Below are 23,748 nucleotides of genomic sequence, written 5' to 3' on the forward strand. Positions count from 1 at the left end.
CTTTCCTTCTGACCCAGTAAACCCAGTCTCTCAGATAAGTGAGAGACTCCTGCAGCTGATCAGGACAGGCCCAGAATACAGGAACACAGTGACAGGATCATGGGGCTGCCCAGGACCAGGAGCCACAGGGGTTGGCACTTGTCCCTTCTTGCCTTAGGGCTGCAGCAAACAGGCTGTGGCATTCCACAGAGCCTCAGCAGGACACAGCATCCCTCACCTGCCACAGCGGTGTCATTTAAAATCTCAACTTCAGAGCTGGGAAAAGCTTGAAGCAAGCTGGAAGGGGACTGCAAGACCAAGCTAGAGAGCATGCAGGCTGCAAGGAGCAGAAACTCCACCCCAAGCTGAGCACAGCTCTGGCTCTTGCTGCCATCCCGGTGGTGGGGAAGCTGCCAACACACATTTCTCCTTTTGGGACAGAAAGAGCCCCACGGGGAGCAGCTGTCTCAGCACTGCTGCACCTGAGAGCAGCCAGGCCCTGCCAGCCGTGTCCCAAGGCTGTCCCCACAGCTCCCACTGCTAGGAGCCAGGACAGACAGGGCTCTTGGCTTCCCCACAAGTGACATCCTCTGCAGCTCTGTCTCAAGCCACCACTGGGGATTCCCCAGCCACTCTGCTGCTGGCTCCAGACACACAGTTCTGCCCCAGCCCTGCACTGCTCCCATGCCATTCCCAATGCCAGCAATGCATGGCAGGGACAGGAATTACTGCAGCTGAGCTCTGTGCAAATGGTGATAATGTGCCCTCTTACAAAATTAAAACCTTAGAGATGACTAGAAGAGTGTTTGCTCTTGAGTTATGACTCGCTGGAGGTAAAGGGCTAAGAACTGACATTCCTATTGCCATAATGACCACCACGCAGGAGAGAACACCTGACCCCTCTCTGACCACTGTTCTATTCATCCTGGAGGAACACATGGGACATTGTCACTGAGCTCCCTCCCAGATGAACACCCCAAGTTCCCCATGAACATCACAGCAGGTGTCACCAGAGAAAGTTGTGATAGCTCCTGGCACTGCACAAGGATGGAGATGCCTCATCCCAATGAGGCTGTTCTCCAGAAAGAGACACCAATTTCTCTGCAGGGCTCTGGCTCTTTGGGGAACAACCTCACCAAGAGCATTTGCTACATTCCTACACTGGGAAAGACCATCCGAGACTGACAGGGCTCCAGGGTGCAAACAGGAATGGAATGTAGGTTCCCTGGGGCTGGGAATCATTTAAACAATTGTTGTCAGCATAAAAACAGATGTGGATCTTCACTCAGCAGAAGTGGAGGAAAGAAGGGTCTCTATTCATCTAACTAATTCATCCAACTATTATGAGAAATATCAACTTTTCATAACTTTGGATCAAGACAAGTCACTTTAAAAAAGATTCATCAATCAAGCCCAACTTTGCTGAGGTGAAAGCCATAGAACTCAACTTTCAGGTTGGGATAGGAAATTTCCCACCTCTATTTTAGAGAAGAAAAACTGTTATTCAGCAAGTTCTGAACTTCTCAAAATGCAGGACAATTTCCAGGGACCACAGGGGAATTCTCAGTGCCACAATAAAATTAATTCAGGCAAATAAAGCAGAACAGCCAGCCACAGAGCATGATACCATTGGAGATAGCCCAGGCTTAAGAAGCACAAAGCAAATTTCCCTGGGTTTAAATATTTTTTAAGGTTACTGTTTCACATGCAAAGGTGAAGAAGGTGGAGAAATTATGGTAAAGAAGGAAGAGAAATTGTCCCCTCCTTATTCCACTGCTGGAATTGCCAGTTGAGAGCAAAAACAATGCCCTTAGGGGGAACATAACAAGCAGAAGCGAGTTCCTGGGCACACACTGCATCATCCCCTTTTGGAGGAGAATATACAGGAAAGCTGAGTGTGAGACAAACACAAACTGGTCCTTCACTTGCAGATGTTCCAGTGGTGTAAACATGCATCCAGACAACCCAAGGACCAATTCCAACTTGCTCATCCCCACACTGAAGCATCCTATTGACTCCAGGCCTCAGGAATCATTGCCCAGCACTCACCTCCTCTGTATTTATTTCTATAAAACCCACAAAACTTGTTGCTCATATTCAAGAATAATCTGTTCAGGGAGCCCATCTGCACATACTGTATGCTCAGGGAAGCAATTTCTGCTGGTTTGGCTGGCTGAATTTCAATGCCACCTGCATGTGAAATTCCCCTGCTCCCCCATTCTCAGACAAACCTGAAGAAATCCAGCTTTTACCAACAGAGAAAAATCAGAGCTGCCCCACACAGTGACAATCCATGGCTGCAGGAGCCGGGACACCAGCCAGCAGGCTGGGAAGCAAACAGCCCCGCTGCCGGCATCGCCGCTTCCCTGGAGATCATCTATTGTACGGAAATCTCGAAACTGAAGGAGAAAAGCCCTAGTGACGGAATGAACCTGCCAGACGTGGAAGCCTCTGGGCACACACCACGGACCGGGATTACTGCAGGACCCGCTGCTCAAAAGAGCAAATCTCCTCGGAAACCAAGCAGCAACAGAGACAACGAAATCGTCCTGAAAAGTGAAAACCTGCTACGGAAAAGAGGCGCTGGCGGCAGAGCAGCGCCCGGCCCCCGCCGCGCTCCAGGGCAGCAGCGCCAGGCAGGCTCTATTCACGCGAAACGACTGAAATCGAACAGCAAAACAGCATTGCAAGAGCATGAAGTAATCCCACCCCTGCAGTTCGTGTTTTCCTACCCAATTAGCTACTCCAAGTGTAAGAGGGAAAAGGGAAAGGAGAAAAAAAAAATATCAAAACGTGCTGCAAAGCCAGGAGATGTTTTGCAACTCCCGGGCTCCTGCAGCAGAGCCTTGAGCTCCCGACAGCCACGGCGAGGCGGGGGGACCCACGAGGAAGGGAGGAGAGGAGGAGGAGAGGGAAGAGAAGAGGGAGGAAGAGAAGCCCGCTCACTTGCTCCGCCGTCCCTCGGGCCCGTCCCGCGGCGCAGCCGGAGCGCACTGCCCGGGCTGCGGCCCCGCTCCCGCCGGCACGGAGGGAACGGGCTCCGGCCGGGGCCCGGGGGAGGAAGCGGGCGATGGGGGCGGCCCCGGAGCCACCCCCGCCCGCCGCACAGCCCAGCCCAGCCCGCCCCGGGATGCTCGGCGGCCGCGGGGGACGGGAGGAGCCGCCCGAGCCGGGAGCGCGCAGCCCCGAGCAGCCGGTGCGCGTCCCCGGGCGCGGCCGGGGGTTCTGCCCGATGGGGACAGCCGCGCTTACCGTGCCTCGGCCGGGACGGCAACGCGCTGTTCCGCTGCGCTTCGCTCCCGAGTTTCACAAAGCCGGTTTGAAATCGCTGGTTGGAGCGCTGGGAAAGAGCAGGGAGCGGCAAAACCCCCGAGCCTGCCGGAGGGCGAGGGAAGTGCTCGGAGCTGCTCCGAACCGCGCCGGGCACGGGCACAGGGGCAGCCCCGCCGCACCCCGCCCGCGCTTCCCGCTGGAAATCGTCCTGTGGCTTTCTTAGTTCTTAAGTGGTTCTAACCGCAGAGCCTGGAGACATCCGCTAGAGCAGGATGCCTGGAGAAAGTGAAGTGCTTGTCCCGGGCTAGATGTTCATTTTAAATCCTGCAAACCCACAGTGCTCGTGAGCAGAGGCAGCTGTGGGCTGTGGGCAGCACACACACTGCTCCACAAGCTCACAGGTGAGGTCCCCTTGCATCAAAGCAGGAGCCGGACCCGCATTTTTGATGGCCTGGGGGTTCCTGCTACCCCCAGAGGATCAGGGAGTCACACTACTTTGCCATAACTACAAACTCCTCTTTGGGAGTGGCTGCTCCTCCCTGTGTTCCCTCCATCCCTGCTGATCGTTTAATTTCCCCTCCACAGCTTGTCCTGCTTTCCACTGGTGATGCAGCTGGAGCTGGCCATGCTTCCCAGGTGGAGCCTGCAGCCCCCTGCAGCCATCTGCCCGCTGGAGGCACCTGCAGTCCCAACACACCTGAAGCCCCCAGCCCCTGCAGCCCAACCCAGCCTGTCACCACCCACATACACTGAGGCCAGGGAGCGCAGACAGCTCTGCTGGGTTCAGGAAAGTGCTTTTGTGCGCCCCTGTGAGCTGGGGCTCCACAACCCTGAGTGCCAGTGTTGTGGGGGTCAGCTCCATCACCTGCCACAATGACAGACCCCTGCCACCACCACTTCCGCAGCTCAGTGCTGCAGTGCAGAACAACAGCGAGCTGCAGGTTGCTCTCTGTTCCTGCTGCGTTGCCCTAGACCTGTGCACAAAGATGCAGATTGGAGCAGGGTCAGGGTTTCTTTGTGCAAACTCATCAGCCAGCCCCAAAATTGGCTTTGTCCATTCGCTGGGGCTAGATAGGGTTTTCTCTGTGACGTCCAGCTGCATGGGCAGTACAGGGTGGGCTAGAAACCATGGGAGGTTATGGACACAATGTCCCCCTGGTGTTGAGTCCAGAACACACTATATACACCTCTTAAATTCAGGCAGGGAACTGCCTCTCATTCCATGTTCTTCCCATTGGTATTTTGTTCATACCCACCTGCCATTCTGCAGAGCCACAGAGCATTTAATTTCAGTTAAAAAATTCTAAGAACACTCACACTGTGGTGATGTGTATCAGCAGCCTCTGCTGCCAGCCCAAGGTTTGTGTGACTGCCTCTCATTAGCAAGATTTGGAGGTTAAGGCTTCTGGGATTTACCAGCGGAGATAAATGTGCTGATGGGCAGCCCAAGGAGCATCTGTGAAACCCTGTGTTAGCATGAAGCTTTTTACTGGGAATATCTGGGCCTCATCAGTCTGTCTCTGAAACAGCATCACCCTCTTTCTTCACATTTGGCAAAACACAAGCACACAGAGTAAAACGCATGAGTTAAGCAGGGGAAAATACACTGTGGGGTGAAGAAAGAGACACCACAGTGAAATGGTCTGCTAAGAATGGCAAATTCATTTCTCTTTGTACAATTAGACAGAGAAAATCTTCTGAAAGGCTCGTATCTGGCAGAGGACGTGTGGCATACACTGAGCTCCCAAGCTAAAATGCTTGAGGCATGCTCTGGATAAGGAAAGGAAATTGCTTTCCCTCTCAATCAAGAGCACCGTTGATGCAAAGCATCAGTACTGAGAGAGAGCTGGTGGGGTGGAAGTAGCACCTTGCAGGGGCTCGGGCTGAGCAGCTGCTCTGGAGAGGCTGAACCTGAGCCTCCACAGTGCACAGAGTGCAGGTGCTGACCCACACAGCAGTTAATGGTCACAGGCCGTAAAGAGGAGGGGGCTGAAAGGCTTTTCTGGGAGCATTTCCCAGCCCTTGGGACACGCTCTGCCCCAAAAGAGCAGAGCAAAGTGCAGGTGCTGCTCCTCTGCAGGGGCTGTGCCCCAGGGGCTCCTGATGCTGCCTGCCCATGGGGAGGAGGAGGCCTGAGGGGAAGGGTACTGGGCACCCCCAGCTGCCCAGTCTGCAGGTCCAGAATGTGGATTTCCTGAAAGCCAGCCAATGCACGGGTCTCAAGCAAAAGGAACACAAGGAATGCTGATGGCCTTTTCAGCTTAATTGATTTTAGATTACATCAAATATTCCTACTCAATGAATAGTCCTATACAAGAGGACCACAGAGATGCTTTGAGGACTGATGACCCTCACCTACAAAGCCATGCTGTGAGCTGGGCTGTTCAGCCTGGAGAAGATTCTGGGAGAACTTAGAGCCCCTTTCAGTGCCTAAAGGGGCTCCAAGCTAGCTGGACAGGGACTTTGGACAAGGCCATGGAATGCCAGGACAAGGGGGGATGAGAGACGGCAGGATTAGATGGGGTATTGGGCAGGAATTGTTCCCTGCGAGGTTGGTGAGACCCTGGCACAGGGTGCCCAGAGAAGCTGTGGCTGCCCCTGGATCCCTGGAGGTGTCCAGGGCCAGGCTGGATGGGGCTTGGAGCAGCCTGGGAAGGTGGAACGTGTCTCTACCCATGGCAGGGGCTGGAATGAGATAAACTTTAAGGTATCTTCCAAACCATTCCATAACCCTGTGATTCACCACTCTGCTTTAGCAAGGAGTAAAGGCTGCTGCAAAGGGCTGACATGGTGTCATGAGCATTTTTCTGCCCCCAGTCTCATCAACCATGGCTGGCTTTGCTTCCCTCCTCCTGTTCAGGCCAAACCCCACCAGGTCTGCGTGGTGCTGTGGGTGTACATCAGACCCCAGCCAGTGACGGCTCACAGGACTGTCTGAGCCAGTTGGGGTGTGGATTTTGGGGAGTCAATTGAGTCAACCCCCCTCAGGGCAGCAAGCTGGTCTGCAGTTGAGATTCTTCCATTGTGTCAGGATGCTGTCTCAGATAACTCCATGGGGCTGAGAACCCTCATGTCATTGGAGTAAAGCCCAGCTCATTCTGAGTTACTCTTCTAAACCTTGAGAAATCTGAAGTCATTCAAGTAGAACCAATTCCACTGGACATCATGAATGTGTATTCAAATGCTGATGGAGATTAATTGGCCTAATTTATTGAATTGATTTAATAAAACCAGTTAATCTGGTTTAACTGGTATATAAAATAAATCTCATTTGAATGTATTATGTGTCTCAGTTTTACAAGCCTCCACAACAATCCCTCATCACACTATTCCTATTTTAGATTGATTCTCCAGACAGTTGGACAAAGTGGCTCAACCTCCCTCCAGGCAGCTCTAAGTCTGCCATGTAACAGTGGGTTACCAGAAAAATGAACTATAATTAACACTGAGCATCTCTCACTTTCCAGTCTTCTATAAGCTTATGAAGAGCAATGATTCCAGGATGGCAGGGCAGCCTCATGGACAAGTCTTCTGGAGTGAGTTGCTTTTCCAAGGTCAAGAGACCAGCTGTGCTTTAAAGTCCCTGTCTGTGTGGTGGGTGAGGCTGACAACACCAACACCAACACTGGCACTGCACCCTTGAGGCCAAACCCTACCCTGGCAGATCAGCTCCAAGGAGCCTGCTGCACTCCTGTTTATCTCTCCTGCTTCATACATGATATTGGTCACCCTGGCCTGGGGTTGCAGATGAGACAGTGACAAATCCCCCTGTTTGACACACCTGCTTCACTTCTGGGACACCTGCTGGGCTCTATTTTCTGCTCATCAGGGACTGCACCTTTCCCACAAGCGCTCTTCCTATAAACTATGTTTATGTGTCTATAAAGCATAAACCATGTTTATGCTTATGTTGTCTATGGTTTGAGACCCAGATATAAAACCTTGTCTAACTCCTCTCTTAATTCACAGGCTTGCAGTTCAGACACAGCTAACAAGCAGGATTTGTAATGAAGGCAGCTCCTAATGAGCTGACACAAGATGCAGCATTGGATCGTACTTGCTTTGAAAAGCACTGATCAAAGCCCTGTGCTTTCTGGTTGGAGAGCATAATTAACAACAATTTCTAAAAAGTCAAGTTTGGGTTGATTAAAAATGCCATCTGACAGCTCAAGAGCATTGAGATGTCTCATGAGCACTTGCACAGATACAGCATAAACTCAGCATGGTGTCTCTCCTCCCCAGGCAGGAGAAGGGTTTTTGCTCCTTTCCCAGCAGGCTCCATCCCTTGGGTTTGCAGGGTGATGGATCTGCCCCAGGAGGGCTCACAGGGCTATGGGGCCATCCCTCTGTGGGCAGCAGGCACTCAAGTTTCTTGTGCTGCCCCACGTGCAGAGAGGTTTGGCACATCTGGTGCATCCCCACATCTGGGGGGGATGGAGGGGTCTGATGCCATCAGCAGCGAAGTGGAGAGCCTTCTCCAAGAAAGCAGACAGTCTTTATAGTGGTTTGGGAGGTTCCTGCCTCAGAGGAAGAGAAATGAAAGGAATGAGAGCTGCTGAATCCTTTTCAATCTTCAATACAGCCAGGTCAAGGCAGTTCTTTGGCCTGAACTCTTGAGTTTCTTTCTAGGCCACAGACTCCCAGATTATGTCCAAGCCATTAACTCCCAGGGTTTACTCCTGTCCTTGGCCACACACAGAGGCTTAATCCCCCCTTTCTGAACTCCCAGTTCACCTTGAGATCCTCCTGCTTAACTCCTCAGCCATCTGAGGTCCTAGAATACATAGAGATGTTTGACCACACAGTCCCCAAACAGCCTGTGCAACAAATTTCTGAGCACACCACTGATACCTCCCATGCTGTCAGGGAGAGGGAGCTGCTGGAGAAAACCACAGGCACCTGAAAGCACCACTCTGTGCATCTGTTCTGCCTCAGAAAAAGAGCCATCCATGGCTTTGGCTGGTCCCCTCCTGCCTTCGGCTCCTGCTAAAGCTTATTTCACCTGACACAAGGAAATTCTTTATTCCCAGTTCCTACTACTTCTCACCCACTCTGTCCACAGCCTGCTCCAGCTTGCACGAGAGCAGAGTCTTTTTCCCAGGTGATTTTATTGTCAGGGGAACATGGTCCCCTACAAACTACATCACCACAGTCACAATTAGCTCCTTATCCAGAAATTTTGAATCAGAATAGAGGCCATGGCCTGCAGTAAGAGAACTACAGAACAACGTTGTCAGCTCAAATTAGAGGTAAAAAACTGAAAACAAAGCCTGTAAAACACCTTCCTGGCACCTGATTGGTGAGTGGCATCCCTGCCTATGGCAGGGCAGGGTTGGAACAAGATGAAATTTAAGGTCCCTTCCAGACTAAATCATCCTGTGATTCTACAGTAAAGTACAGAGGATATTTTGGGGGCATCAAGGTCTCTGAACCACTCCATCAGCAGTTCTGCACTGATTCCTGCACTCCCCTCACCTTACAGGAGCTGGATTGGACCCTTCCCCATTCAGGCCAAAGTTGGGTTCAGCCCTAATCAAGATAAAAACCCAATTCACAGGGAATTCACCCTGTATTTTTACAGACAGATGCAATGCAGATCCTGTGATGCCTTCTGGAATTAGATATCTGATTTATTATGATGGAAACAAAACCTCTTCAAAGTTGCTCTGGTCTTTCAGAGTGTTAGGCATGACCAAACTGCCTGGGGAAATCAGGAGGTTATGGAAGATGGTCTCTGTGGCTGGCCTATCTTAAAAAAGCTGACTTATAAAAGCCATAGATGCTGATTAGCACCTCTGATGGCTCATATTCAGACCTTGCTTCAAAGCACAGAAGAGAATTGAATCAACTTTTTTCTCTGCATGTTGATCTGGCTTCCTAGTAAGAACCAACAACCACCCCTGGTGATGGCTGAGTTTCTGTCTCTTAGTCAGATAGAAACTCAAGCACTTGCTGGAGATGTTATCAGAGTGTGAAGCTGCTCAAGAGAGGGTGAACTGCTTTGGGCAGATGACATAACATGGACACAACAACCCTTCCTAGATGATCTAGGTGCCCACCACGAATATTTTTTCCCAGAGATGAAGCATTTAAAATGATGATACAAGAACGGAATTTTTATTTCTACAGCACCAAAAATTGCAGATAGGGATTTTTTTTTTCCTGAAAAAATCTGAGAGTTGGACCTGTCTGATATTGCTGACATTCTCCACAAAGGATGAGAAGTGGGGGGTGATTTCAGTACAAATACCAACAGTGAAGGAAAAGATGAGCAGACATGAGTTAGAGACTGAGTGTGAATGACTTTTGAAAGATATGGAAGACTTCTACTCTGTTTCAGCTGAATGCCCTCAGAGAAATGCAAAATGGACAGCTGAATTTGTAAGTGAATTTCAACTGCCCTGAAAAACTCCAACTTAGGTCTTAAATCAAGTTCAGTGGGAATGAAAATGAGGTTTCCAGCCCATGAAGGCCTGCAGTAATTTCTGAATTCAAGAAGAGGAAGATGAAACTGAATAAAGAAAAACAAGCTTAATTCTGAGCTTGATTGCTGCCCAGAGGGAACAGGATGGAGCTCATCAAATGTTCTTACCTGAGCAATAGATGATATGATGGCCTGGGGCTGAAAGGTCTTGTTTGAGACCAGAAGCCAAGATAAAGATGGTGTTAATCTGCATTGATTAATCAGAGTTTAATCTGGCAGTCATGTCTGCAAAAATTTAGATACCTTCCTCCACCTGATGCAGTCTTCTCCATCATCAGCTTTCACGTATAATTTTACTTAATCAGTTTTTGCAGAAGACTGAGACACAGTGTCAAGTGCTTTAGTAAAATCTAAATATGTTACTGCAATCTCTTGCAGCATCAGTCACCACAACCCAGACTCAGAGCTGACAATGCCCTTCCTGTCGAACTCCTAATTCTTAACTAAATAGGGAAAATAATAAAAGACAGGGAGGAGAAGCAATCAGTAAAGCCATAGCTTATTGTCCTTTCGTTGTTACCAGCAGGGCCCTCTGGACACTGACTGTGGATCTCTCTACATGCATACAGGAGTGTCCAGGGGTTTTTCTTTCTCAGCCTGTGCTCCTTTTCAGTTAGCACTGAAGCAGATTTAGTTGTACAGTTACCGCCAGCTCACTTCACTCTTGTGCCTTTGCACCTTATGGTTTTCAAAACTTTTGGACTTTCACCAGTTTTAATTTTCTGTACCACCTCCACACCTCCACCAGCACCACACATGGTCCCATCAGGCCCTGCTCACACAGCACAGGCATCTGCTCCTTCAGCAGGCAGCTGGTACCTGGGCAGCAGCCAGAAGGAGCTCCTGCTGCAGTTCCCAGTTTGACCAGTTGCTACCAGTGGGCAGAGAGGGGCCATGGGACAATGAGAAGATGCCTGAAGAGCTGGCAGAGGCAGGAGGGCAGTGTGGTGGTCAGGCTGAGCCCACCTGTGCTCTGCTCCATTTTCTGCACAGACACCTCCCAAACATCCCTCACTGTGCTGGCCCAAAATGTCCTGAGATGGGAAATCTGGGCCCTGTCAAAGTTAAAGGCTTGGTGTTAATTTCTTCAAGTAGAAAGCAAACGTTTGGGAACAGATGTGAATGTGTTTGAGTGTTGCCTTGTTTCTCCAAGGCGTGCATGCCCTAGGTTTGAACTTTCTCCAAGAAGCAGCCAGCAGATCTTTGCATTTCATTCCTGATGCAGTTTGGGGTTTTGTTCTTTTTTTTTTTTTTTCCTATGAATTTTGCTAATAGCCTCTCTGTATCCCCTTTTAACTCATGGAAACTTCAGTATCCACAGCCTCCGGTGGTGATGGGCCCAGAGTTCACCCCCCCTTCCCAGAAGCTGCACTTTCCAGGGAATTAATGGTGCTATGCAAACACTCAGAACACGAAATGATCATGCAAATCTCACAGCCACTGAGTTGCTGGTGGAGGTTAAACCACGACATGCAGCTCAGCAAACAGCACTGATCCCCACAGGCAGCACACAGGAGGAGCACAACTCATGGAATAAAATAATATAGCAATAATATAGAAAGTGTGGGGAGATGTATTAGTGGTGAAGTTTGTCTCCTGGTTTAATTTGTTTCTCTTCTTGTTGCTAAGTCATGTCTACTTGAATTTTACCCCAGGGAATCATACCGTGATGGGTTATGGGCATGGCTTTCAAAGAGCTTTAGGCACCCAGCAGGAGAACCCAGTACCTGGACAGTTATTTTTATTAGCTGACAGGTATTTGAGAGTCGGGCTCTCAAGAAAATAGAAATACAGATTGCAGAATACCACCTGGCACCCGTCAGCCTGAGCAGTGAACGAGTGCTGACAGTGTAACTTCCAGTACATCTCACCTGTGCAAAATTCTCATGACTTCAGGCCCAAAAATGACTGCAAAATGCAAAAGGTAGCCATGTGTTGCTGTTATGGACACAAAAGAATGAGGCAGGCAGTAGGAGGTCAGGCAAGAAAGCTCTATTTTAATTTTTTTACTCTCTATATATGCACTTTATTAAAAGGTAAAAGATTGGCTACACAAGTTGCTACTTTTTTAATTTTGTAGGTGAACATTACTATTAATCATAAGACTCCTCTTAGAGGAGAAATATGTAAACAAAGTAGATAATTTTAAATATTTACATGAAGCTGTGTGAGAATTTCAACTACAAAGATTCAAACAATCAGAAGGCAAGAAAACTTAGGGCAACAGCCATGTCAGTAGTGCTGCTCCAGCAGGCTTCATGCCTCAGATGATTTCCCCGGATTTCAGCAGCCTGATCGCTTTTTTGGTTGTTTTTAATACTGAAATGCCAAGTGCATGCAGGTGCCTGAGGAGAGCTGTTACTCTCAGCCAGGCTGCGCTCCCCCTGGGACAGCAGGTGATGCTGGAGGCTCCAGGAGCCCAGGGCTCCATCTCCTGGCCAGTCTCAGCCTGCAGGAATACACCTACCCTGGGCACAGCTTCGGGCACCACGGTGTCAGAAGGACCTAAACTTACTGGAGAGCAAAGGAGGGACACGAGGATGGTGAAGGGTCTCGAGGGAACTAGAGCTGTGTGAGGAGTGGCTGAGGGCACTCGGTTTGTTCGGCCTGGAGGAGACTGAGGGCAGAGGTCTCTGGGGCTGCAGCTTCATCCTGAGGGCCAGCTCTGATCTCTGCTCTGTGAACAGGACCTGTCCTGGAGGGAACGGCTGGAGCTGTGCCAGGAGAGGGTCAAGTTGAATATCAGGGAAAGGCTGGATATCTGGAAAAGGTTCTTCCCCCAGAGGGTGCTGGGCACTGCCCAGGCTCCCCAGGGAATGGGCACAGCCCCGAGGCTGCCAGAGCTCCAGGAGTGTTTGGACACCATCCCCAGGGATGCCCAGGGTGGGATTGTTGGGGTGTCTGTGCAGGGCCAGGAGTTGGATTCATGATCCTTGTGTGTCCCTTCTGATTCAGGATATTTCATGATTATAGAGAAGGAGCTGTCTGAAAATGAGCTCTTCTTTGTCCTGCTGCTGTGCTTCCCAGGGTCTCACAGCAATGCAGCTGGTGACTTTGTTGATTAAAATATTTTCTGAGTGTCTGATATCCCTGTCAGCCCTGCTGGGACCACGGATACCTGGCTGGGCTCTACCTTGGCTCATGCCTCAGAAACATAACTGTTCACAGTGTTCTGACAGTGAACTCACACAGGATTCAGGGCAGGAAGGGGCCAGCCTATTTTGCCAGATTCAGTTGCAAATTCTACAGAGGGAGAAGTCATTCTTCGTGCCAAAAATGCAAATCACAACTGGAAGAATGTTAAGTTCGTGAATGTGGAAACTCACGATGTGTGATGATTTTTCTGTTACTTTGCAATGTTTTATAAGGGGTTTTAAAGTCCTGTGTCAATGAATCACCCGGAATTCTCAACTTCTCTTTTAAAAAGTCTGTGGTCACCTGGCTGCAGAAAATCACCAGCACCTCAGCTTCAAGATTCAGCCACTGAAGGCAAAGAACTTTCCTACTTTCTAACTTTTTGTTAACTTTCATTCTGCTGTGCAAGGGCGAGGACTGTATTCCTGCTCAGCCGGCTGAACAGACAGTGCCGAGTGCCAGCTACGGGCTCCTCCGGAGAACTGCACTGCTCTGCACCAGGAGCTGCGTCTGCCGGGATTCCCGCGGCACCGATCCGGCAGCTCCCACAGCCGCAGGGCAAAGCAGATTCCACCCTCCATCCAAAAAAAACAAACCAAAAAACCCCCACTAATTCTGTTTTGTGCTGATGCGAACCACGGGCGGCGGCAGCAGTTTGCCGTGCGCTGTGTCCGCCGGGCTGAAGGGGTTCTGGCAGGGTTCCTGGGGAACCGGGCTACACCCGCTCATGGCCCCGCTTCCGCTGCCAAGGCTGCGGGAACAATCCCTGTTTGTGGCCTGAGCCCAGCAGAGGCCGGGGACCCCGGGCGGTGGGACGGGCCCGCGGTGCCCTCAGAGGAGCAGGAAAGAGCGGGAAGAGCCGAAGGCAGCGGAAGGAAAAGCGGCTTCCCCGGGCCCAGCGGAGGATCCCCGGCACTGCACCGTCCGCGTCGGGCAGGCACAGTGACCACAGGGACTACAGTGACCACAGGGACCACAGTGACCACAGGGACCCCTGCCCGGCACCCTCCCGGCTGCGGCGGGACCCCGGAACCGCCCGTCCGCCCTGAGGCCCGGGGCCGCTCCCGCCTTGCGGCAGGCACGCCCCGCCCGCAGGTCCTGGCAGGGCCGTGGAGCCGTGGGGCCGTGAGGGGCCGGGAGCAGCGAGCGGCGGGGCCGCGGCCGGGCTGATGCTGCCTGCGGGCTGCGGCCGAAGGTGAGGAGCAGGGGGCCGGGACACCGCCGGGCCGGGCCGGGCCCCGCGGGTGCTGATCCGCCGGGCCTTGCAGGGCGGCGGCGGCGCTGAGGGCGGCGCTGGACGAGGGCGCGGAGCGGCGGCGGGAGCTGGAGCGGCGGGCGGCGCGGAGCCGGGCGCTGCTGTGGGGCTGGTGAGTGCGGCACCCGGGGCAGTGCGGGACCCGGGTCAGTGCGGACACCCGGGTCAGTGCGGCACCCGGGTCAGTGCGGGACCCCCTGCCCGGCACCCCCCTGCCGGAACCTTCCCTGGGCCCGTGTCCGAGGCCCCGCGGGCCGCGGGTGCTGGTCTCGTCCCGGTGCAGCAACGCCGGCCCCCGTCGCTGTTTATTCCCTCCAGGAATGATGGAGAGGAGCAGCGGCCACAGCCAGGCTCCAGCACTGAACATGGTGAGCGCTTCTCCCCCGGGCCGGTGCCCCCTCAATGTCACAGCGGCTCCGGGCCACTTGCGGTGTTAGGAGTCATTCCAATGCTCTGCATCCACCTATATAACCCCCTCTGCCTTTTCCCTCCTGCTCTCCTCCTTGGGGTTAGCTTGGAGTCGTGCCTCGTTAGCCAAGGCCGGCAGTGAAGTGACTGTGGGCCTGACCCAGGTGTGGGAATGTCACTTGTTGAGGTTGGCTCCGGAGAACTATCTTCCTGTGGCTCACATCCATCCTGGGTTTTCAAAGCTTCTGGCAGTCCTGTCTGCATCCTCTGTGCAGCGCCTGTTCCCACAGCTAAAGCAATACCCCCTGCACTGTTCATTAGGTTTCGTTTCCTTCTGTGCCCTCTGCAAGAGCAAGTTAGTGAAGAGTCAAATGCGGGACATCCAGGTTTGAGTGTTCTGACATGTTTTCTCTTCTTGCAGAAGACAGGCCTTCACCCAAGGAGCTAGAGGAGCTGGAACTGCTGAACAGGGCCTTAGAGAAGGCACTGAAAGTCAGGAAAAGCATCCTGAAAACTCCATTAGAGGCTCAGGGAGCTACAGGACAAAAATGGGCAGGTGAGGCACATGCTCCCAAGAAAGCTGAAGAGCAGCAAGTGCCTGTACCTGTTGAGGATGTTCCTGAGTGCAGGGAGGTGAGAGCTGGAAGCAAAAAGCTTTTGTTGTTGAAGAAGCCCTCTCCATACCAGTTAAGAGCCCCTTACAGGACTGACCCAGATGTGAAGAAACTGCAAAGGAAGGTCCCAGCCAGATGTGTTTCTCAAGGCCGCAGAACAGCTGGGAAGATTTCCTCAAAAGGAATGACTTCCAAACAAGGAAGGAGTCACAGGACAGCAACTGGTGCCAGTGCCAGAGAGGTCTGTGCTGCAGCTGAACCCCAGGAGACACCCAGCGTGTCTGAATCTGCCCCAAATGAGCAGCAAAGCTTTTCTGGAGGGGATTCAGCTGCAGGAAAGAATTCCATACTTGATGCAGGGAAAAAAAGTTGTGGTTTCCTGGCAGAGTCCAGCAAAAAGGTGGACACTGCAGGTACATGGGGAAGGAGCACCTCACCAGAGACAGGCACCCTGCAGGAAAAGGGGTAAGTGTGGGAGAACCTCTCCTGTTCTGCTCCACACTCACAGGCACGTGTACAGATCCTGCTGGCTGTGGCTGCTCTGGGGGTCCCAGCCTGGCTTCATCCTCTTCACATCACTCTCATGAGGAAGGATCCTATACAATTTAAAAGCTTTTATTGTGACTGAGCAAGTGTTTTCATTTTAAGGGCTTGTTCTTGGATGGCTGTGACTTTGAAAGCCTTTCAATTAAGACTTTTGATGTTTCATAGTCCCCTGTGAGTGTTTTGGAAAGCTGTCTCTGTAGAGCTTTCTTAGCCTTAGCTTTCCTCTGAGTGTACTGTCTATTGTAGCATATTGATTTTTTATTTATTCTGTTTTTTACACAGTGATAATGCATAATGCATGAATTTTCTCTCTCTCTCCCCCCCCCCTCTCTCTCAAGCATGTGCCCAGTGCTGTTTGGAGTGATGGCATCTGGGTTTAATACTGTCCTTGTTAACTTGTAACATACTGCCCATGTAACTACATAAATCAAGACTGACTAGAGTGCAGTTGTTTCAAGGGTTTGGTGTAGGAAGGATTATGAAGGGAATCTTAACTGAGATTTTCTGTGGAAAAGTGGCAAAATTATACTTGGAAGATTGGCTTTGCATTCATGCCAGTCTGTCTTGTTTAAGTAATTTCTTTCCTCTTTCAGTTTAACTAAACATTGAAGCTCAATCTGATGTCCCTGGAAAGTTTTGAGAAGTATTTGTCTCTGCTGCCACCACCTAACTCTTGTGTTTGTGCAGGGAGGAAATTACCCTTTTCACTGGCATTGGAAGGGCCACAGAACACTTTAGAGACAGTTGCTGTGGGAACAGGGATCTGGATTCAAACATTTGCTTCAATTCCCAACTGTGGCCTTGCATTCCTGGTCTGCACGTGACTAACAGCTGCCACCCTCCTGTTTTTGTAATAACAATTTAGGGATTATTCTGCTTCAGGGTTAAGAATTGTATTCCCAGTGGAAGCCTCCCTATTTCTTTGAGTGTGATATGGTGCTAAGCAAAGCTGCCTTGTCCTGCTAAGGTAGGGCAACAGGGTATGGCAAACCAGCTTCCCTGAAGGTGGCTGTGCTCTGCTGTGCCATGGCTTTGCTCCCAGCTGCCCACCCTGCATGAACCTCTCATGGGTGGCAGGATGCAGCAGCTCTCCCAGCTCAGCTCCATGATGCCTGCAGAGTCAAATGAGAAACCTAATCTTCCTTCCTTGAGGAACAGTCTGAAGACAGTGGTGGATCCAATCTCCAGAGTTGCTGACATCTCCCATTGCAGAAAAATTAATTTCAGATTTTGACAAAACACCATTTTCCCTGTTGGAAGGCAAGGCTCAGTTAATTGCTTTCCAGCTGCTGGGATTGATCCTTCTCCTATTTTACAGATGCCAGCTGAAGCTCCCCCTTCCCTACAGGAAAGCCTATTCCAGAAACTCCAGGTAAGACCAGTCTGACTAATTCAGTCCAGAACTACCCTCAGTTTCAGGGCTGTGAGGAGGGTTGGGTGTGGCTGTTCTGTGTGCCCGGGCAGGGAGGGATCCCACAGGGCCCTGAATGTGGAGCAGGGAGATTTCCCCTACTGCAAGGCTGCTGCTGAGGATGTGTTCTGTGACTGTAGCCACTAGTGCTACTTTTGTTTTTCAAGTGCTGATTACTGTTAGTCACTGAGTGATAAAGTTCCTGGAACGCTTTACTCCTGGGTTTGGTGCAGCAAAAGTCACTCCTGGTGCCATACACCTGTTGAAGGCAGGACACCCTGTGAGATGGGTGTCTGTATACACTATCCAACAAGTTTCCCAAACCATCCCTGCCCTGCCTTTGCAGCCTGGAAGCACCACAGCTGTGTGAGTTTGAGGCTGGTTCCTGCTGCTGAACTCTTACACAGAGCCAGCTACAGTTTTACTGCAGGGATGGTGCAGGTGGTTGGGGTTTGCGTGCTCTAGTCCATTCTCCAGTCTTCTGGAAGGGTTTTCCACATTTCCTCTGAGAAATCTTTCCATACTTGAGCAGATTGCTCATTATGTACTTTGTTCAGATAGTAAGCATAAACCCTTTCTTAAATCTAACTAAAGCTCCTTGTGCTACCCTCAAGAATTCCTCCTCCTCTTGGAAACTGTCATTTATCAGACATCAGTTTGTTAGTTGCCCTTCTGCAAGTTGTAAAGACTTTATACCCTTAATTTTCACTTCTAAATTGAGCCTTTCAGCATTCTAATCTCTTTGGTGTAATTTTATACTTCTCACTATTGCTTTGAACTCAGTAACAGATTGAGAATAACCTTTGCACTAAAGATCCTTGTAGAGGGTTTGCATCTTGCCTGGGAACTTCTGTTCTTTCCTGTTCCATTAACCTTGCCACTTCTTTGCATAATGTATTTCTGAAATCTGCAGATTCTAACATGATTTAAAAGACCCATTAGGCTAAAGAGAAGACACATGCACATTCGAGTTAGTCAGGCACTGCAGGACTATTTTAAGCTTCCTCCTGATGGCTCTCACTTACTGCAGCAGGTTTTGGGAGACAGTCCTTAAGGAAAGGATATTATGGGGGCTGTGCATCCATGAGTATGTGAGTGAAATGCATCTCTCTGGTAGTCCTGCTGTTTGTGCAATGCTTTATCTAAAAATCTGGTGCACTCTGCTGTGAAGTCCTGGCCAGCTTCCTCATGATACTGTCCTTAAACCTGTCTTCCATCCCTGACATGCTGCTGTCATTCTGCTTGCCAAACATACCACTTTGTCCCCTACAAAAAATTTATTAAAGAAGAATCTTGAAGTTTGGAATATGGAGTAGTTGGGCTGAGAGTTTGTCCTGTCTGCTGCTTTTTTTTGTACACCTCTACTAACAGAATAAATGTACAGAAATGCAAATTACTTACTCCTAAGAAAGGAAGGGAAAATTTGTTGTTTCCTATGGGGTATAAACACAGGCAGGACAATACAAGAGAATGACGGATGTGCTGTGAGTTCATGTTCTGCTTATGGAAATGTGCTATCTGTCTTCTGATCCTTCCCCTCAAAACAAGCAGAGAGAGTAACGGGTGTTTTGCAGTGTCTGATGCTTTCTGCAGGGTGCCCTTGTTGATCTGATAGCAGCCGTGGGAGTGAGTTGGGAATGGCTGGTAAATAACCTGTGAGAGAGCAGGGGGGAGGGAGACACTTGTAATTAAAGCACTGCTGTGCCACCCTGGTGTGTCACAGCTCAGCGTGAGCTGTCTGGTACAAAGGAGTGTAACTTCCACCTCCTGCCCCTTCGGAATTTCAGGGCATGGGAGAGATGTCGTCAGTGCCAAACAAGTGCAGATGCAGCAGCTGCGAGGACCCGTTTTATGGAGAGGATCCAGATGACTGTATCCTTTCCTAGCAGGCACAGGGTGCAATTGCTCTGCAGTGAGCTCCCAGCTGGAGAGAGTTATGCCTCCAAAACCAGCAGTTCCAGTTGGGTCTCTAGGCAGTGGGTTTTTTCACAGTACAGCTGTTGAGCACTTACAAAACTTCTGATCCAGCCAAACGTGGCCACAGGGCAAGTTTGGCTGTGCTGTGCTGTCCTCACCTTCCCCCTGCAGTGCCACTTCCCAGGCTGGTCCCCTCTGCCCTGATCCCAGCTGGCCTGGCCTGGGGCTCGGGATGCTGCACAGAGCTGTGGAACCTTCCTTAAGCTGCTGCTGTTTGAGTTTTGCTCCCCGAAGCTGACTCCCAGTCCTGCAGAGATAGAGGAGGAATTAAGGGGCCTCCAGGATGTCCCCTCCCGTCTGAGGCAGTGTGTGGAAGCTGAGCCTGCAGGTGAGGCGGAAAAGGGGGGAGTGGGAGGGTCAAAGGTGGAATAAGGATGATTTGGACTCCAGTTCCATGTGGTTTGTGTCCTTGGCATATGCTGGACAGGAGGGACGGGAACATTTTCTGCCTGAAATGAATGCTGGTGAACCTGAGGCCACTCTGGAAGCTGTTTGGGGAGGAAGGTTCCAGTGCTCACACCTTCTGTCTGCTTCTCTTGTAGACCCTCCCACTCTGCAAGCAGAGTATGAAAGCCTTCTGACTTTGGAGGGTTTGCAAACCACAGTGTCCCAGTGCCTGCAGAAGCTGCAGTGCCTGCGAGCAGGTGAGACAAGTCCCTGTGTTTGTGGTCAGGTATGAACGTGGCCCTTTGCCATCTGTGTGCAGAATGCTGGACCAAGGTTATTTGTCTCCTGATTATCTTCATGGTAATGGAGCACTTAATTCTCTGGTGGCAAACAAATCTGTGGTACCTGTGTGCCACCCCTCTGTGTTCAGGAGAGACTTGGAGCTTTGAGCTGCAGTTGCAGATCAAGAAGGCTGGGGAGGGGACAATGCAGGCCAGAGCTTAGGGTGTCCTGATTGTGCCATGTGTGAGGCGCTTACCCTGATTAATACAGTGTCTTTAGTCATTCGTTTCTGGGAACAGATCATAAAGTCTGCAAGAACAGATTTAACTTGTATGTTTTTGTCTCCTGCTGTTTCTTTTACCTTGGCAGCCCTGGAGTCCCAGCTGAGGCTGCGCCCAGACTGCACTGGGGATGTGGGGAGCTGCTCTCCAGCCTGTGTCCCTGCCAGGGGACGGACGTGTGACAGTGCAGACATGCTGGCTGTGCCTCTCCTCTATTACTCCAGTCTCCAGGAGCTGAGAGACTTGTTTGCCTTGAAGCTGCAAGTGTCAATGCTGCACCAAGAGATTGCCTTACAGAAGGTGAGTCTGGAGAAGTGTCAGTGCTCCCGGAGCAGGGAAAGAAAAGAACAATTGTGGGCCGGCAGCTGCTGTACAAGGTGTTGATGGACAGCAGCAGCATAACAAGCTCCCCCAGTGATGTTTCTGTGTTTATGCCTTGTTCTCTTTGTTGGTGAATGGGACTTGTTGTTAGGGCCAGAGCAGCGGCCCCTACATGCCTGACCCTCTCCTGATAAGATTTTATTTACCTGTTCTGAAAAAATTTGGCAGTGGAGGATGTCGTTGGTAATGCCCCTTATGTCAGACCTTTACAGCCCTATTAGGGCACCCACTCCTTCATTCCCTCCTGTGGGATTTCCAGCTGGAGAACTCCTCTGTTCTCTGTTGCTTTCCTTTTAAATCTCAGACCACTGTGCTGCTATTCTTGCTTTTACCATTCAGAGACTGTAAGAACAGGGTAGGAGGTGTCAGCTTCTTCAGCAGCCTGAGCAGAGGCTTACTGAATCCCTTACACACAGGGATTACTTGTTGTTCTCAGCCAGCAGCAAAGGGTAGAGAAGATCTGTGAAGTCATATCTACTCCTTTGACCTATTCTTTGCCATTGACCTGAATGATAGAGGCTTTGGAAAAGTAATTTTTGTAAGCCAGAGAGGCATTATTAATAACTGGCTGCAGCCCTGTGGCTGAAGACAGATTCACTTCAAATGGGATTTCAGCACCACAATCCTGAATTATGGATTATGAAGGGTTTGGGGGCTTTTTTTATCCACCCAAAATAAAGTGGTGAGCAAAGGCTGATTCCTGCTGCTCTATTGGCTGACTCAGTTTCTTCTGCACATGTACCCAAATAGGTGCTTTTTGCCAGGTGAGCCCTGAGGGTCTGAAGCAGCTCTGTGCAGAGTGCACAGGATAAGTGAAATTCTTGGGACAGGTGAAGTAAGTGGACATGGAACAAGATAAATACCCCAGAAAAGGATGTACCTATTTCTGGGCCAAGCCTGTGCAGTGCCTTTCCCCAGAGGAATGCCAAGTATCATAGAAATTCCTGGTAGCTCTTAGCCTGTCTTTGATGGTGAAGATCTGTTTCTTCTTAGGGATCAGGAGCAGAGCAGGTGGATGGAAGTAGAGCAGTGCAGCACTCCTCCATGTGCCAGCTTTCCCCTTAGGTAGCTTCCATGTCTGTGGAAAGAGATTTCCCAGAGATGAGCAGCTGTGTCCTGCTCCCCTGTCCCTGTGGAGAGACCTGTGTAGAACAGGAGAGGAACCTCCTGTAGATACCCTGTAGATAGAGGAACCTCCTGTAGATATTCTACTCTGTTTGGGTCTTCCTCTGTATCCACCAGGGAACAATCATGGAATCACAGAATAACTTGATTTGGAAGAGAAACACAAGGATCACAAATCCAACTTCTGGCCCTGCACAGATACCCCAAGAATCCCAGTCTGTGCCTGAGAGTGTTGTCCAAACACTCCTGGAGCTCTGGCAGCCTTTAGGGAGGTGGCTGACACATGCAGTTGTCCTCTCTCCTAGGCAGGCAGAGTGTGCAGCAGGCTGGGTGGGTTTTGCTGTGCAGACTGTTCAGACTTCATAACCCCATTCCAGGGGAAAAACGAAAAAATGTAAAAATCCCAGGCAAAATGTCTGTCTGAGCATTAATTCAAGAGTGGAGCACCAAAGACCAGTTTTTGTCAGTGACTGAAATGACCTGTGCTTGAGTTGTCAGTCAGTCCTAATCCCAGAGCTGATACTGATGCACTGGGTGGTTTGACAGCATGGACTGAGATCCCAACACAGCTTAATGGGGCAGCAGCCAGGCCAGGGAATGTTGGACAGTTTGGGCAGTCCCTGTAGCTTGTTTGGGCTGGAGTTGGCCAGTTACACCTCTGGCATAACTGAGAGGTGATGGCAGCAGTCCTGAGTGAAGGGCTGAACTTACCCTCGGGTGAGAGAGCACTTCACTGTGTGGCTGCAGAGCTCCTGAGCCAACACCAGCTTCAGTTTCTTGCAGGATGCTGATCTCATCCCAGTGCTGGGCCTGCCCTGCAGTGGAGCAGCAGCACTGCCATTTGTCTCACTGCTCTGGAAATGCTGGGTGGCTGCCGAAGCAGCTCATGAGCAGAAAATGAACCACTCTGCCTTTATTAAATATGACAAAGGAAACTATCCATCAATCAATTAGCCTGTTATTAGTCATACTGATGTGATTAGATTTCACTTGTTATGCAGCCACTTCAAGGAATACTGGAGTGCTGCTGGCTCTGGTGACAGTGTCTCCTTTGCTCCTGCCCAGGTGATGATGGCAGAGCTGCTGCCTGTGCTGGAGGCCAGGCCATTGCTGGAGGGCTCTGCAGGGCTGCTGCGGGCCATCCACACCCAGCTCTGTGAGGGGGGCCGGCGCTTCCCTGTGCTGGTGAGAGACGAGCTGCTGGACTGAGCTGGGGAGCCTCCTGCTACTCCTGCACAGAGCCAAAGACAGCTCTAAGCAATAAATCTTTCTATTTAACTTCTTTACTCTGCCTGTTTATTGAGCTAACTTCCAGGGGGTTGTTTTTGTCATGGGTTTGTTTTTTTTTTTTCTTTTTTAAATTTCCTTTTTTATCGGGAGCCCCTGGAGCCCCTCTGCTCTGCAGCCAGGCTGGGAGAGCTGGGGGTGTTCAGCCCCAAGCAAAGGCTCCAGGGAGACCTTGGAGCCCTCTCCAGTGCCTAAAGGGGCTCCAGGAGAGCTAAAGAGGGACTTTGGACAGAGGCCTGGAGGGACAGGACACAGGGAATGGTTTCCCACTGGCAGAGGGCAGGGTTAGGTGGGAGATTGGGAAGGAATTGTTCTCTGGGAGGGTGGGCAGGCCCTGGCACAGGGTGTCCAGAGAAGCTGTGGCTGTCTCTGGATCCCTGGCAGTGTCCAAGGCCAGGTCGGATGGGGTTTGGAGCAACCTGGGATAGTGGAAGGTGTCCCTGCCCATGACAGGAGCTGGAATGAGATGGGCTTTAAGGTCCCTTCCAACCCAAACCAGTCTGTGATTCTGTTGTTCTGTATCACTTTCCTGACCTGTTAACTGAGGTCTTGTAAAGCCCCTTCAAGGCTTCAGAGACATTGATTTTGCCTTTTCTTCCAAGGCTGTCTCTACCAACCTTTAGATTCTTAACTGCCAGGCTCCTGGATGCAGACAGTGCAGCACGGAACAAAACATGGTTTACATTGATCAGATAACCATAAGATCATGGGGCACGGCCTTCCAGCACCCAGAAATCCTGAGAGCCTGAGCTGCTGCTCGCCTAGTGTTATCCAGCTGGCATAGCGGGGTCATGTAGTGTTGAGGGATTGTTTCTGACGGAGAAAGGAAGCGAGGAGCGAGCCGGGCTTGCGGCGCGGCTGGCGGTGCCCGGCAGGTGGCGGGCGGGCCCCGCGGTGCCCCCGGAGCCGGAGCGACCCGCCGG

The 23,748-nt window shown here is 50.9% G+C and overlaps 1 protein-coding gene across 1 annotated transcript in view; it reads left to right on the forward strand.

Moving 5' to 3' along the window:
• The window catches only part of TEDC2 (tubulin epsilon and delta complex 2), an 89,868-nt gene extending 67,046 nt beyond the window's left edge, over positions 1 to 22,822 (forward strand). Inside the window, exons 2-11 of the mRNA XM_066330323.1 lie at positions 13,950 to 14,066; positions 14,140 to 14,238; positions 14,445 to 14,494; positions 14,956 to 15,613; positions 17,013 to 17,066; positions 18,893 to 18,977; positions 19,302 to 19,410; positions 19,625 to 19,726; positions 20,121 to 20,332; positions 22,604 to 22,822. Of these exons, the coding sequence (XP_066186420.1) occupies positions 13,950 to 14,066; positions 14,140 to 14,238; positions 14,445 to 14,494; positions 14,956 to 15,613; positions 17,013 to 17,066; positions 18,893 to 18,977; positions 19,302 to 19,410; positions 19,625 to 19,726; positions 20,121 to 20,332; positions 22,604 to 22,747 (1,630 nt within the window). The 3' untranslated portion in view covers positions 22,748 to 22,822. The remainder of the gene's footprint in view (positions 1 to 13,949; positions 14,067 to 14,139; positions 14,239 to 14,444; positions 14,495 to 14,955; positions 15,614 to 17,012; positions 17,067 to 18,892; positions 18,978 to 19,301; positions 19,411 to 19,624; positions 19,727 to 20,120; positions 20,333 to 22,603) is intronic.
• The last annotated feature ends 926 nt before the right edge of the window (positions 22,823 to 23,748 follow it).

The sequence above is a fragment of the Sylvia atricapilla genome, chromosome 15 (assembly GCF_009819655.1).
Source record: "Sylvia atricapilla isolate bSylAtr1 chromosome 15, bSylAtr1.pri, whole genome shotgun sequence".
Taxonomy (NCBI): Eukaryota; Metazoa; Chordata; class Aves; order Passeriformes; family Sylviidae; genus Sylvia; species Sylvia atricapilla.